Here is a 15,195-nt window from a genome sequence, read left to right as displayed (position 1 = left end):
TTCCATGGACGGAGGAGCTTCAGTCCATGGAATCGCAGAGTCGCACACGACTGAGCAACTTCACTTCTTAGTGCTTGACACTGTATGAAAAGCTTCTGTGAACATTACAAGTCTTTATGTGGTGATATGTTTTTGTTTCTGTTGAGTAAATAGTAGTGAGCAGAATGACTGGCCTGTATAGTCGTATACATTAAATTTTAAGAAACTGCCAGATAGTTTTCCAAAGTGGCTTATAACATTGTACATTTCCATTGGCAGTGTATGAGAGATCCATGTATTCCTTATTTCTGCCCACATTAGTGTTTTTAGTATTTTTAATTGTAACCATTATAATGGATGTGTAGTGTTATGTCATTGTGGCTTTAATTTCTATTTTGATAACTAATGATGCAGAGCATCTTTTTCTGTTTGTTTTGCTTATTGGCTATGAGTGCATTTGCTTTTGTGTCCATATCTTGCTCATTTAAAAAATTGGTTTGTCTTTTTATTATTGCATTATGAGAGTTATTTGGGCTTCCCTGGTGGCTCCAGTTGGTAAAGAATCTGCCTGCAGTGCAGGAGACCCCCTGTAATGCAGGAGACCTGGGTTTGATCCCTGGGTTGGGAAAATACCCTGGAGAAGGAAATGGCAACCCACTCCAGTATTCTTGCCTGAGAAATCCCATGTACGGAGGGGCCTGGTGAGCTACAGTTAATGGGGTTGCAAGGTTGGACACGACTTAGCAACTAAACCATCACCACCATAAGAGTTCTTTATATATTGTGACTATGAGTCTTTTGCAAGATATATGCATTGCAAATATTTTCTCCCATTTTATGACTTGTCTTTTTGTTTTCTTATTGGTGTCTTTTGAAGAACATAAGTTTTAAGTTTCATTGAAGCCTAGTTTGTCAGTTTTTAAAAATTCTGTGTCTTTTACTCTTTGTATCCTGAGAAATCTTTGTTACTCAGGTCACAAAAATTTTACCTTTCAGTATTAGACGGCATGCAGACATAAAAAAAACCCCAAAATGTAAAAAGGTGAAATAGTCATAATTCTTTTTTTTATATATATATTTTATTTTATTTTTAACTTTACAATATTGTATTGGTTTTGCCATATATCAACATGAATCTGCCACAGGTATACACATGTTCCCCATCCTGAAGCCTCCTCCCTCCTCCCTCCCCGTACCAAGACATAATTCTTAAACACAAAAATACTAGGAGACTGGTTATGCACATCAATTTAAATCTTCAGGTTGTTTCTGAAAATGAAGGGGTTTAGCTAGATCATTGGTAGTTCTAAACTCTTTTGGATTTTGAGCTCCTCTGAGAGTTGGATGAAAGCTATGAGAATTTTTCCCAGGGAGCAGACAAAAACAAGACAGTTTTACACACAGTTTCAGGAGATTGTCAATCCCTTGAAGCCTAACCATAGGTCCTTTAAGGGCTTGTGGATTGGTTAAGAACCCTTAGTGAGCAGTTCTTTTCTTTAAGTATTTATCTAAGATTTATCTCTTTAATTTGCCAGATTCCATTATACTTTCCCCTCAGATGTCTTAGCTGTTTCTTTCTTGGTCTCCAAAAATATTTGTTTTGTTTTTCTTTGGGTAGTTTTCATTATGGCGGTAACAGACCTAAGTCTAAAAGGAGGGATAGAGCGAGTGGTTAAAACTGAAAACTTTAGTGATTTTAGTAATTTATATTAGAATATGGCACCATTTATACAAAGTTTTGTTGTGTGTGTGTTTTTTTAAATATCTGTTACAGTTTGGTGTTTGAAGAATTGCTCCCCCAACTGCAGGATTATCATTAAAATTAATTCATTTTACTTTAGGAAGTAAAAATGTGTCTAAAAATTTGTCTAAATAGTGTTATAGGTTAAATCCTTCCACATATTCATGTTTGTTAAATTTTTTTCCTTGCAAATTGACAGTTCATGTCTCGTTATCTAATGGGATGTTAATATTTTGTGTCAGTTTGTACTTTTTAAATATAATCAATAGCTTTTTTCATGTATGCTATAAATATTTCTCTAATTTTATTGTTGCTATATGTATTTAAATATATATAGACTCAAAAGTTTAGGTGGTGGGCGCCTGGACTGGTCCCTAGCTGAGCCACCGCCCGGCTGGCTGGTCCCTGAGGCAGCTGGCGGGGTGGGGGGTGGGGGTGCCAGGCGTGCGGCCTTTCGCCATGTACACCTTTGTGGTGCGCGATGGGAACAGCAGCGTCTATGCCAATGAGGTGTTCTGGCTGCTGCTCGCCACAGGCCACTGGAAGCGGCTGCAATGGGATAACCCCAGGTTCAGCCTGATGCTGGAAGAAAGAAACCGGCTGCCCTTCAGGAGACTGGATCGTGAGCCTGGCTGATGCACTTGGTGAATTACTACAGAGGGGCCGACAAACTGTGTCGCAAAGCATCTTTAGTGAAGCTCATCAAAACCAGCCCAGAACAGGCTGAGTCCTGCACATGGTTCCGCGAGTCCTATGTGATTTATCCAACCAACCTTAAGACCCTAGTTGCTCCAGCTCAGAATGGAATCCATCCACTGCTCCGTAGTTCAAGGACAGACGACAGAGAATTTTTCCTGACTTAATATAACAGAAAGAAAGAGGAGGGAGAGGGCAACGCTTGGATTGCAAAGTCATCAGCCGGAGCCAAAGGTGAAGGCATACTCATCTTCTCAGAAGCTACAGAACTGTTGGATTTCATAGACAACCAAGGCCAGATGCACGGGATCCAGAAATACCTGGAGCTCCCGTTGTTCCTGGAAGCCTGGTCATCGCAAGTTTGACATCCGAGGCTGGGTCTTGGTGGACTGTCAGTTTAATATCTACCTCTATAGTGAGGGTGTCCTGCAGACTGCTTCAGAACCGTATCAGGTGGATTATTTCCAAGATAAAACCAGCCACTTGACTAATCACTGCATTCAAAAGGAGTACTCAGAGAACTATGGGAAGTATGAAGAAGGGGAACGCAATGTTCTTTGAGGAATTCAATCAGTACCTAACAAGTGCTTTGAACATCACCCTGGAAAGTAGTATCTTACTACAAATCAAAGGTATCATAGAGTTACCCAGTCCTTTCTCTTTCTGTTAAATGTGTCTTGATGGAGCTTTGGGAGTTTGTGCCTTTCAAGGAATTGTTCCATTTCAGTTGTCGAGTTTAAGGACAAAAATTATTTGTTATATCCCTGTATTATCCTTTTAATATCTATATAATCTGTAATGATGAAACTTTTTAAAATCCTTATGCTTAATCCTTCTGTTACCTTATATTGGTAATTTATATCTTCTCTCTTTCACTTGGGCAGATTGGTTAGAGGCTTATCAGTTTTATTAATCTCTTCTAAAGGTCAGCTTTTGGCTTTATAGATTTTCTCTGTCATTATTGTTTTCAATTTCTTCATGTTCTTTATTATTTTTATTCTTCTCCTTTTGAGGGGCTTGCTTTTCTTTTCTTTTTCTAGTTTCCTTAAAGTATAAGGTCAGGTCACTGATTTGAGATATTTAGTTTTTGAAAAAAATACAAGCATTTAAGGCCTTCAGCTTTTCTATAAGAACTTCTTAGCTGCATCCCACAGATTTTGCTTTTGTGTTTTTGTTTTCATTTTATTAAAATACTTTCTAGTTTCCCTTGTGGAAAAAAAAAGTTTATATGTAGCTTAAATTGTTAGAGAAATGTAAATCAGAACCATGATGAGGTATTACTTCATACTGGTCAGAATGACTAGCGAAAAGTCTACATATAACAAATGCTGGAGAGGGTGTGGAGGAAAGGGAACCCTTCTACTCTGTCAGTGGGAGTGTAAATTGGTGCAGCCACTATGGAAAACAGTATGGAAGTTCCTTAAATAAAAGTAGGCCTGCCATATGATCCAGTAACCCCACTCTTAGGCATATATCCAGAAAAGATGAAAACTCTTAATTTGAGAAGATACAGATACCCTAGTGTTCATAACAGCACTATTTACAGTAGCCAAGACGTGGAAACAACCCAGGTGCCAATCTGGTTGGTTGGTTTAAGAAGAAGATGTGCTGGTGGAGGAGTGGGAGCTGGGGGAGGGGGTGAGCATGCATGCATGTGTGTGTGTCTGTGTATAAATAAAATGGAGTATTACCCATAAGAATAAATGAAATAATGCCATTTTCAGCAACATGAATGGACTTAGAGATTATCATGCTAAGTGAAGTCAGATAAAGACAAAATATTATATAATAACACATATATGGAGTCTAGAAAATAATACAAGTGAATCTATATATAAAACAGAAACAGACTCACAGACATAGTAAACAAACTTATGGTTACCAAAGGGGAAAGGATAAATTAGGGGTAGGGGATTAACAGATATGAACTGCTATACATAAAATAGAGAAGCAGCAAAGATTTACTGTATATCACAGGGAACAACAATATTTGATATCTTGTAATAACCTGTAAGGGAAAATAATCTGAAAAAATAACTGAATCACTTTGCTGTATGCCTAGAACCAACACAGTATTGTAGGTCATCTATACTACAATAAAAAATTTATGTGTAGTTTAATATTTTCATCATTCTGTGTGATTTCTTCTATTTCTTCAAGACTTAAGTCATTTAAAAATAAACATTAAGAATAGAAAAGAAATTTGTGTTTAGCTTCTATTCTTAAGATAGGGAATGGTATTATGAATGACTAGATTGGAAGAGTTTGAGTGTGTCCTTTATTACTACCCTCCCTTACTACTCAGGTTGTCCAGATGTTTTTTGACAATGAGATGTGACACTTCTCTTAGGAGTAATTGAATGATTAAACAATTTGAGAAGTTTGTAACACGTTCTTTTAAAATCAGTATTTAAGTCAGTGAGTCTCTGCTTTGGTTATAATAGAAAATCATCTGGAAAGTTTTTTTTTTTTTTAATTTAGGTAGATTGCTGCTGCTGCTGCTGCTGCTAAGTCGCTTTAGTCGTGTCCGACACTGTGCGACCCCAGATGGCAGCCCACCAGGCTCCCCGTCCCTGGGATTCTCCAGGCAAGAACACTGGAGTGGGTTGCCATTTCCTTCTCCAGTGCATGAAAGTGAAAAGTGAAAGTGAAGTCGCTCAGTCATGTCCGACTCTCAGCGACCCCACGGACTGCAGCCCACCAGGCTCCTCTGTCCATGGGATTTTCCAGGCAGGTAGATTTCATAGAATGTAAAATCCAGCAGTCATCTGTTTAAAGTGTATAATGGCTTTTTGTACATTCAAAATGTTGTGCAACTACCACTATGTTCTTTTTTTTTTTTTATTTATTATTTTTGGCTTTGCTAGGTCTTTGTTGCTGTGTGCAGGCTTTCTCTAGCTGTGGCAAGCAGGGGTTACTCTTCATTGTGGTGCGCGGTCTTCTCATTGTGGTGGCTTCTTTTGTAGTAGAGCACGTGCTCTAGGTGCGTGGGCTCAGTAGTTGTGGTTTGCAGGCTCTAGAGTACTGGCTCAGTAGTTGTGGTGCACAGGCTTAGTTGCCCCAGAACCTGTGGAATCTTCCCAGGCCAGGGATTGAAACTGTGTCCCCTGCATTAGCAGGTGAATTCCCTGGACCACCAGGGAATTCCACTTTCTAATTCTGGACATTTTCATCACCCCAAAAAGAAACCCAAGGCCATTAAGTAGTTACTCTGTATTTCTGTCTCCTCAAACCTCTAGTTATCTTAATCTGCTTTCTGTCTCTGTAGATTAGTCCATTCAGGATGTTTCATATAGACAGAATCATACAATTTGTAGGCTTTTGTGTCTGGCTGCTTTCACTTAATGTGTTTTCAAGGTTTATCCATTTTGTAGCATGTATTAGTACTTTGTTTCTTTTTAAGGCTGACCAACATTCCATTGTATGGATGGATGTACCACATTTTGTGTATCCATTCATCATTTGGATTATTTCTGTTTTTGGCTATTATGATTAATGATGTTAAGAACATTTAAATGCAAGTCTTTGTTTGAATACTTGTTTTTAACTTTCTTGGATGTTTACTTGGAAGTAGAATTACTAGATGTATTTTAATTTCTTGAAGAATTGCCAAGCTGTTTTCCACAGCAGCTGCAGAATTTTATATTCACACTATGAATGAATGAAAGTTTTAATTTCTTTGCATCCTTGCCAATGTTTGCTGTTTTCTCTAAGAAAAAAATGCAACTTTATTGAGATATAATTCACTTATCATATAATCCATCCACTTAAAGCATACAATTGAAATGAAGAAATAGAACTGCTGTATGATTCAGCAGTTTTACCTCTGAGTATTTACTCAAAGAAAACAAAACACTGATTTGAAAAGATATATGCATACCAGTGTTAATTACAGCATTATTAACAAAAACCCAAGAAACCCTTTTGCTATTGACTTGCAAGAGTTCTTTATTCTGTATACAATTTCTTTATTACATAGATGCTTTACAGTTACTTTTCTCATTCTTTATTTTTTTTTAAACTTGCCTTAATATTGTGGTTTGGAGCACAAGGTTTTTAATAAGATGAAGCCCTGTTTATTTATTTTTTCTTTCGTTGCTTATGCTTTTGATAATATATTTAATAAACTCACCTATCCAAGATTACAAAGCTTTATGCTTATGTTCTGCCTTAGAATTTTATAGATTTTGCTCTTGCATTCAGGTCTTTGATCTGTTTCATGCAATCCTTTATTATGTGAGGTAGAGGTCCAATTTCATTCTTTTTGCATTTGGATATCTAGTTGTTAGAGTACCGTTTATTGGAAAGACTTATACTTTGTTCATTGAATTACCTTGGTACTTTTGTTGAAAGCAATTGACAGTAAATGTGTGGATGTTTTCTGAACTGCCTGGTCTTCTGTTCCATTGATCTTTATTTTTATTTTTGTGCCAGAGCCACACCGTCTTGATAATATAGCTTTGTAGCAAGTTTTGAAATTGAGATGTGTGAGTCCTTCAGCTTTGTTCTTTTTTTCAAGATTGTTTTGGCTGTTCTGGGACCTCTGTTTTTCCTCTGTTTTGCATTTCCTCTGTGAATTTTAGGATCAACTTGTCTATGTCAACAAAAAAGCCAGTAGGAATTTTATTAGGAATTATGTTGTATCTCTAGAGCAGTTTGGGAAATATTGCTGTCTTAACAGTGTCAAGTCTTCTAATTCATGAACATGGGATGTCTTTGCATTTATCTTTTGTATCTTCCAGCAGTAGTTTTTGGTTGCAAACCTTGCACTTTTGTTAAATTTTGTTAAGAATTTTTTTTATTTTTGGTGCTATTAAAATAGAATTTGAAAATTAAATTTTGGATTATTTATTGCTTATAGATAGCTGTTCAGTTGATTTCTGTATATTAACCTTGTATCCAGCAATCTTACTGAACTTGTTCATTAGTTGTAATGGGTTTTTAGTGGATTTCTTAGGTTATTTTTAAATTCAAGATCATGTCATCTACAAAAGGCAGTAGTTTTACTTCTTTTCCCATTTGGATTTTTTATTTCTTCTTATTCCATAATCGACCTGTTTAGAACCTGTAGTATAATGTTCAGTAGAAATGATGAATGCAGACATGCTTGTTTTATTCCTATCCTAAAAGGAAAGTATTCAGTCTTTTACCTTTAAGTAGTTATGACCAACCTAGATAGCATATTCAAAAGCAGAGACATTACTTTGCCAACAAAGGTTCGTCTAGTCAAGGCTATGGTTTTTCCTGTGGTCATGTATGGATGTGAGAGTTGGACTGTGAAGAAAGCTGAGCGCCGAAGAATTGATGCTTTTGAACTGTGGTGTTGGAGAAGACTCTTGAGAGTCCCTTGGACTGCAAGGAGATCCAACCAGTCCATTCTGAAGGAGATCAGCCCTGGGATTTCTTTGGAAGGAATGATGCTAAAGCTGCAACTCCAGTACTTTGGCCACCTCATACGAAGAGTTGACTCACTGGAAAAGACTCTGATGCTGGGAGGGATTGGGGGCAGGAGGAGAAGGGGACGGCAGAGGATGAGATGGCTGGATGGCATCACTGACTCGATGGACGTGAGTCTGAGTGAACTCCGGGAGTTGGTGATGGACAGGGAGGCCTGGCGTGCTGCGATTCATGGGGTCGCAAAGAGTTGGACACGACTGAGCGACTGATCTGATCTGATGATTATTTGCAGTGGATTTTTTAAAAAAGATGTCCTTTATTGGGTTGAGGCATTGATATTAAAAAAGAAAAAAGCTTTTAGATGAATAATAATACGCAGTTAGAGAACCAGTTATTTAAGTTAATGTTTAAGGAACTATGATAAATTATTATATTATTCCTATTGAAAAGTCATTAAAAAATGAGATTTATATATATATTTTTTCCTTTATAGGAAAAATACAAATTTTAATTAGTAGAAGAGTTCAGAAATCCAATTTTACTTCTGTTAGATAGATATCTTTTTCTTTTATATGACCAAAAGATAAATAGCATCTGGAAAACTTATACTTTAAGCAAATTATTTTTCCTTTTGCTGCTGCTGCTGCTAAGTTGCTTCAGTCGTGTCTGACTCTGTGCGACCCCATAGACGGAAGCCCACCAGGCTCCCCGGTCCCTGGGATTCTCCAGGTAAGAATACTGGAGTGGGTTGCCATTTCCTTCTCCAATGCATGCATGCACGCTAAGTCGCTTCAGTCATGTCCGACTCTGTGCGACCCTATGGACAGCAGCCCACCAGGCTCCTTTGTCCATGGGATTCTCTAGGCAAGAATTCTGGAGTGGGTTGCCATTTCCTTCTCCAATTTTTTTTTTCCTTCTATTTCAGACAAAAGGATGCCACGGAGAAAGAAAAAAGTTAAAGAAGCCTCTGAAGCTCAGAACCTGGAGAAGAAAGATGTAGAAACTACTGGTTCTGTCAATGTGAAGAAGAAGCGTAGACTTGAGGATGCATACATTGTGATATCTGATAGTGATGGAGAGGTTAGTACTCTAAAGAGTAGAGCTCTAGGTCTCAAACTAGGCCTCCTTATCTGTGACTGGTTTGTTTGTGAGACTGAATTTTAATGACATCTTGCCAGACCATGCAGCTTTTACTCAGCTTTGTAAATGGAATTAAAAATCACTTAGAAGAAAGTAGTCATACAATTTGGCTGAGGATGGATCATAGCTCCTGAGTTTTATAATGTATTAACTGACGGTGATATTTTAAAACCATTTGAATAAATCAAATGGGAAAATTTTCATATGTCTATAAAGTGAGAGAAAGACAGCTTTATAAGTTTCTAGATATACTCTGTCCAGTGTGGTAGCAGCTAGCCACCTGTAGCTATTTAAATTTAAATTAATTAAAATTAAATAAAAGGAAAAATCAGTTCATCTCTTGGACTAGTCACATCTAGTGTCTGCTGTGTTAGCGCAAGTATAGAACATTTCCCTTCATTATAGAAAGCTTTGTTGGATAGAGCTGTAATAGATTTTAAATCTTTCCTTTGATCTGTGTTTCCATTTTTTTATTGGAAGTTTCTGCCTGTTTGTAGGTCACATCCAGTAAGGCAGTGTAGTAAGTCACTGTGTTTTCATCTAAGTTTACCTCTCACTCTTCTTATCTTCTATCTCATTTGATGGTAGAACCACTCATTTGCCTCAGGTTATAAAGCTCAGAATTGTCTCTGACTCTTCCTTTTAAATTGAATTGCATTTGTGGCTGCCTTCTTTCACTTGATGTATGTTTTCAAGGTTCATCCATATTGTAGCATATAACAGTACTTAATCCCTGTTACAAAATTTTTATGTATTTATTTTTGGCTGAGCTGGGTCTTGCTGCACACGGGCTTTCTCTAGTTGAGGTGAGTAGGGGCTACTTCTAGTTGTAGTGCAGGGCTTCTTATTGCTGTACCTTCTCTTGTTGCAGAGCACACAGGCTTTAGGGCGTGCAGGCTCAGTAGTTGTGGGCAGGGGATTAGTTGCCCTACTGCATGTGAAATCTTCCCAGATCAAGGATTGAACCTGTGTCCTCTGTGATAGCAGGCAGATTCTCAACCTCTGGACTACCAGGGAAGTCCTCTTCATGCCTTTTTCCCCCTACAGTGACTGCACCATTTTACATTCCCATCAGCAATATCCTGGGATTCCAGTTTCTCTACATTCTTGGTAACACTTGTTATTTTTAAATGTTTAATTTTTATATCACCCTAGTGAATGTGTAGTGGTTTCTCATTGTGGTTTTGACTTGCCTTTCCCTAATGGCTAATGAACTTGTGCATCTTTTTTGTACTTATTAGCCATTTGTATAGCTTCTTTGAAGAGATGTCTGTTCAAGTTCTCTGTCCATTTATACCTTGCACTTTTTGTTGTTGAGTGGTTAAGTTTTCTTTTTCTATTTTGCATATTAAACCTCTTATCAGATACATTATTTGCAAATATATTCTTCCATGCTAGCAGATGTCTTTTCACTTTCTTGATAATGTTCTTTGATGCACAACAGTTTTAAATATTGAAAAAGTCCAAGTTACCTTTTTTTTCTCCCTTTGGTTATTTAATGCTTTTGGTGTTGTAGCTAAAGAATTATTACCAAATCTAAAGTCATGAAGTTGATCCCTAAGAGTTTTCTAATTTTAGCTCTTACAGTTTGGTCTTTGTTCCATTTTGAAATAATTTTTGTGTATGGTATGAGATGGCGTGTGTGTGTGTGTATATGTAGTGGTAAAATATACGTAACATAATTTAGGATTTTAACCATTTTTAGATTATATATATTCACATACATATTGTTGTTGAATGGTGAAAGTTGCTCAGTCGTGTCCAACTCTTTGCGACCCCATTGACTCTACAGTCCATGGAATTCACCAGGCCAGAATACCAGAGTGGGTAGCCTGGGGATCTTCCGAACCCAGGTCTCCCACATTGCAAGCAGATTTTTTACCAACTGAGCTATCAGAGAAGCCCTAAACATGTTTCTGCCTGTTTTCAAACCGGGGACCTTTTGTGTATAAGGTGAATGTGATAATCGCTACACTACAGAAATGCCCGTTGAATTGTAGGGGTTCTTTATATATTGTGGACAGTTAGCGCCTTGTCAGATATATGATTTGCACATATTTTCTCCCATTCCATAGGTTGCCTTTGTACTCTGTTGATAGTTTTTTTATGCAGAGTAGTTTTAAATTTAGTCCAGTTTATCTGGTTTTTGTATTACTGCGTGTGCTTTAGCGTCACATCCAAAAAGTCATGTGAAATCTTCCATGTCATGAAGCTTTTCCCCAATGTTTTCTTCTGTGTGTGCTCAGTCATGTCCAACTCTTTGTGATTCCATGCATTATGGCTGCCAGGCTCTGCTGTCCATGGAATTTTTCAGGCAAGAATACTGGAGTGGGTTCCCATTTCCTTCCCCATATTTTCTTCTAAGAGTTTTAAAATTTTAAGTGTTATATTTAGGTCTTTGATTGATTTTGCGTTATTAGCTTTCGTGTATGGTATAAAATAGGGATCTGACTTCTTTTTTGCTTGTGCATATCCAGTTTTTCCAGCACCATTTGTTGGTATTTTAACTTTTAACCTAGGTATTTGTTTATATTTTATTTGGATTTCTTGTAGGTAGCACACGGTTTGAGGTTTCTAATTTTATACAGTCTGAGAATCTCTTTTTTAAATAGATGTGGTTAGATTATTTATCTGTAATAAAGTTACTGAGGTACTTTAAAAGGTACCATCCAACTGATTGTTTTTGCATTGGTTCTTTGTTTTCTTCCCATTCTTGTTGATTTAATTTTATTTTTGCATTATATAGAAAATTGCTTTATTGAATAAATTAAATGTATAGAGAAAGATATACACTCAAGTTATCTTGCTTCTCCATTCTATACACCCTATTATTCCACATCCTTTACACCACTGATAACCAATTTCATTGATTTTTTTTTTTTATTCTTACAGCATTGCTTTAAAGCAAAAATAAGCCCATTCATGTTTTTTCTCTCTCTCTTTAAATATTTATTTATTTGGCAGTTCAGTTCAGTCACTCAGTCGTGACCGACTCTTTGCGACCCCATGAATCACAGCACACCAGGCCTCCCTGTCCATCACCAATTCCCAGAGTTCACTTAGACTCATGACTGTCGAGCCGGTGATGCCATCCAGCCATCTCATCCTCTGTCATCCCCTTCTCTTCCTGCCCTCAATCCCTCCCTGCATCAGGGTCTTTTCCAGTGAGTCAACTCTTCGCATGAGGTGGCCAAAGTATTAGAGTTGCAGCTTTAGCATCAGTCCTTCCAATGAACACCCAGGACTGATCTCCTTTAGAATGGACTGGTTGGATCTCCTTGCAGTCCAAGGGACTAAAGAGTCTTCTCCAACACCACAGTTCAAATCAATTCTTCGGTGCTCAGCTTTCTTCACAGTCCAACTCTCACATCCATACATGACCACTGGAAAAACCATAGCCTTGACTAGATGGACCTTTGTTGACAAAGTAATGTCTCTGCTTTTGAATATGCTCTCTACGTTGGTCATAACTTTCCTTCCAAGGAGTAAGTGTCTTTTAATTTCATGGCTGCAGTCACCATCTGCAGTGATTTTGGAGCCCCCCAAAATAAAGTCTGACACTGTTTTCACTGTTTCCCCATCTATTTCCCATGAAGTGATGGGACCGGATGGCTTGATCTTAGTTTTCTGACTGTTGTACTGCATCTTAGTTGTGGCACATGGGATTTTCGATCTTTGTTGTGACTTGAGGGATCTAGTTCCCTGACCAGGGATCAAACCCAGGCCCCCGGTACTGGGAGCACAGAGTCTTAGCCACTGGACTCCAGGGAAGTCCCCATTCATGTTTTCTTAATTCTGCTTCTTTTTATGTGAAATGTTGCATATCTATTTGCATCTTGTTCTTTTCTCAGAACAGTGTATCTTGTAGCTTATTCCTTTCATTTTCTCATTGTTTTCTTGTATTTCTTTAGTGGCTGTTTCAGATTTTTACTTGAATCTGTTTTCCTTTGGAGACCCCCTCCCCCACCTTTTTTTTAAAGGGAACCCTCTTGCATTATTGGTGGGAATGTAAATGGATACAACTACTATGGAGAACAGTGTGGAGCATTCCAGATCAGCAGCAGCATGCAGAGTCTTAGTTGAGGCATGCACCAGGGATCAAACCTGGGCCCCCTGCATTGGGAGCTCAGAGTCCTAGCTCCTGGACCACTGGGGAAGTCCCCATTTTTCTTTTTTGAGATGGTTTTATCTATTTTCAGTTTTGGTTTTATCAAGTTTCAATTTATTTGTTCCTTTTCTTGTTGGTTTATGGTTTGAGTTTTCTGATTCTAGGCTTTTCTTAATCTGTAGATGATTCTTTAAAATTTGTTTGGGATGTGTTAATTTCCTTTTCTGGGATAAACTTAAATGTTTTATTTACATTTTCTCTTTCTGTTTTATAGTTGCTTGGTTTGAAATTTCTTTTTTTATTCTTATATTTACTGGACAAAAGCTTTTTAGTGTACTTCATTTTAGTTTTTTTTATGGATGGTATTGTTGATATTAGAAGAGAGGTTGGCATGTTTATTTTTTTTCTTCAGGACCTGTCATTTTTTTCCTCCTTTCTTTTTCTTTTATGAAATCTGAGGGGGTACCATCTCTTTTTTGTGTATCTTCCTCTTTTCCATTGGTAGTACGTCTTTGAGGTTGCCACTTTTGTTCCTCTCACTTTCAAGCCCTTTAAGATATAGCTGATTATGTGAAATACCAGGTCTTGGACCATTGTTTGGTCTTAGTGTCAGACATTCTAATTTTGAAGGTGGTTTTGTCTGTGTTCTTAAGTTTTTCATTTCTTTTTCTTATTTTTCATATAGTCTCTTAAGCCTTCTCTTTCTTTGTTCTGTTTATTCATAGACTTGCAATAGCACTGTTAGAATTTGCTGTTTCTCTGCTTACTGGTTATTTGAATTCTGTGGTATGTTTTGTCTCCTAATAATGTTGAAGGCATTGGTCATAGGTGGTGTTATTTCTGGTCCTTATTGCATGCTAAGTTGCTTCAGTCGTGTCCAACTCTTTGTAACCCCATGGATTGTAGTCCATCAGGCTTCTCCGTCCATGGGATTTTCCAGGCAAGAATACTGGAGTGGGTTGCCATTTCCTCTTCCAGGGAATCTTCCTGACCCAGGGATGGAATCCAGGTCTCCTGCGCCTCCTGCATTGGCAGGCAGGTTCTTTACCACTAGTGCCACCTGGGAAGCCCTGTTGGTTTTGTGTTTTTTTCTGGGAAGATATATGGAGAGAGTCAATTTAGGTAGGTGGCTCAGTGGTAAAGAATCCAGTGCAGGAGATGCAGGGTAGATTCCTGGGTTGGGAAGATCTCCTGAAAGAGGAAATGGCAACCCACTCCGGTATTCTTGTCTGGAAAATCTCATAGACAGAGGAGCCTGGCTGGCTACAGTCCACAGGGTCACAAAGAGTCAGACACAGCTAAGTGACTGAGCATGCGCACACAATTACTGTTATCTTCTAGATCTTTCATTTTCGGCCATTCTGGATCACTTTGTTATAACCCAGTCTCATAGCGTTGAGTTTAATTTTTTGTTATATTAATTTTATTTCTTTTTCTATATTCTTTGATTTTTGACTCTGCTTTTGGCATATATTTTGGTATGTCTTTTTTTAGAGTTTATATAAATGCTTTTCATAGTTCCTTCCTTTTTTTTTTAATTTAGCTTTCTGTAGTCTGGTTTGTCGGTTGTAAATAGTATCCTTTGACTTTCACTTATAGTGCATGCAGTAGAAAATGAACTTATTTTACTTTCCATTTCTGATTTCTCTCATTTATTAGGTGTGTCATTTCTGCATATAACATTTACATGTTTTCTTCTATTCTTATCTCTACTTTTGTTTTAGTCTTAGTTCTAAAATTAAATATGTTAAATATTTACTATCAATTCTTTTGGTTTTTTCTAATCATTTTTTAGTTGAATAGTGCTTGATTTTTACTAGATTTGTCAAGTAGGTCTTGTGACTATATTATTTCCTAAGTTATGTTTTTGATACTGTTTTTCTGTAGTCTTGATATCTGAAAGACTGCTTAATAGGATCCAACGTCCTTGGTTTAAAATTTTCTTTTTTCCCTTGAGTTTCTTTAAAATGCTGCCTTCTTGATTTTTGCTTTGTATGTTATGTTTGGTAAGTCTGATTTATTTTCCTTTTTTTGTTAAGTGACTAGTCCTTTTTGTTAGTCTGAATGCTAAAAATTTTTCTTCAAGGTGAGATAGGTATATTATGTGTATGTGTTAGGAAACTGATTGGTCAGA

General features: G+C 37.4%; 1 protein-coding gene and 1 pseudogene across 22 annotated transcripts in view; both read left to right on the top strand.

Annotated features, from left to right (window-relative positions):
- The window catches only part of UIMC1 (ubiquitin interaction motif containing 1), a 138,586-nt gene that overhangs the window by 20,078 nt on the left and 103,313 nt on the right, over window positions 1–15,195 (top strand). For 14 of the 22 annotated variants that reach the window (XM_086410866.1, XM_086410847.1, XM_086410857.1 and 11 more), the window contains exon 2: window positions 8,739–8,893. In XM_086410866.1, coding sequence (XP_086266992.1) covers window positions 8,886–8,893 — 8 coding nt within the window. In that variant the 5' untranslated portion in view covers window positions 8,739–8,885. Of the gene's footprint in view, window positions 1–4,897; window positions 5,151–8,464; window positions 8,543–8,738; window positions 8,894–15,195 lie in introns of those variants that run through there. The other 8 variants (XM_086410869.1, XM_086410850.1, XM_086410860.1 and 5 more) reach the window with 3 other exon arrangements.
- LOC147369069 (tubulin--tyrosine ligase pseudogene) lies at window positions 2,050–3,210 on the top strand (annotated as a pseudogene).

This window comes from Bos grunniens, chromosome 7 (assembly GCF_055505025.1).
Source record: "Bos grunniens cultivar Pamir isolate PY7600 chromosome 7, Bosgru_T2T1.0, whole genome shotgun sequence".
NCBI lineage: Eukaryota > Metazoa > Chordata > Mammalia > Artiodactyla > Bovidae > Bos > Bos grunniens.
The sequence above is the reverse complement of the archived record's forward strand: the minus strand, read 5'-3'. Positions and strand labels throughout refer to the sequence as shown.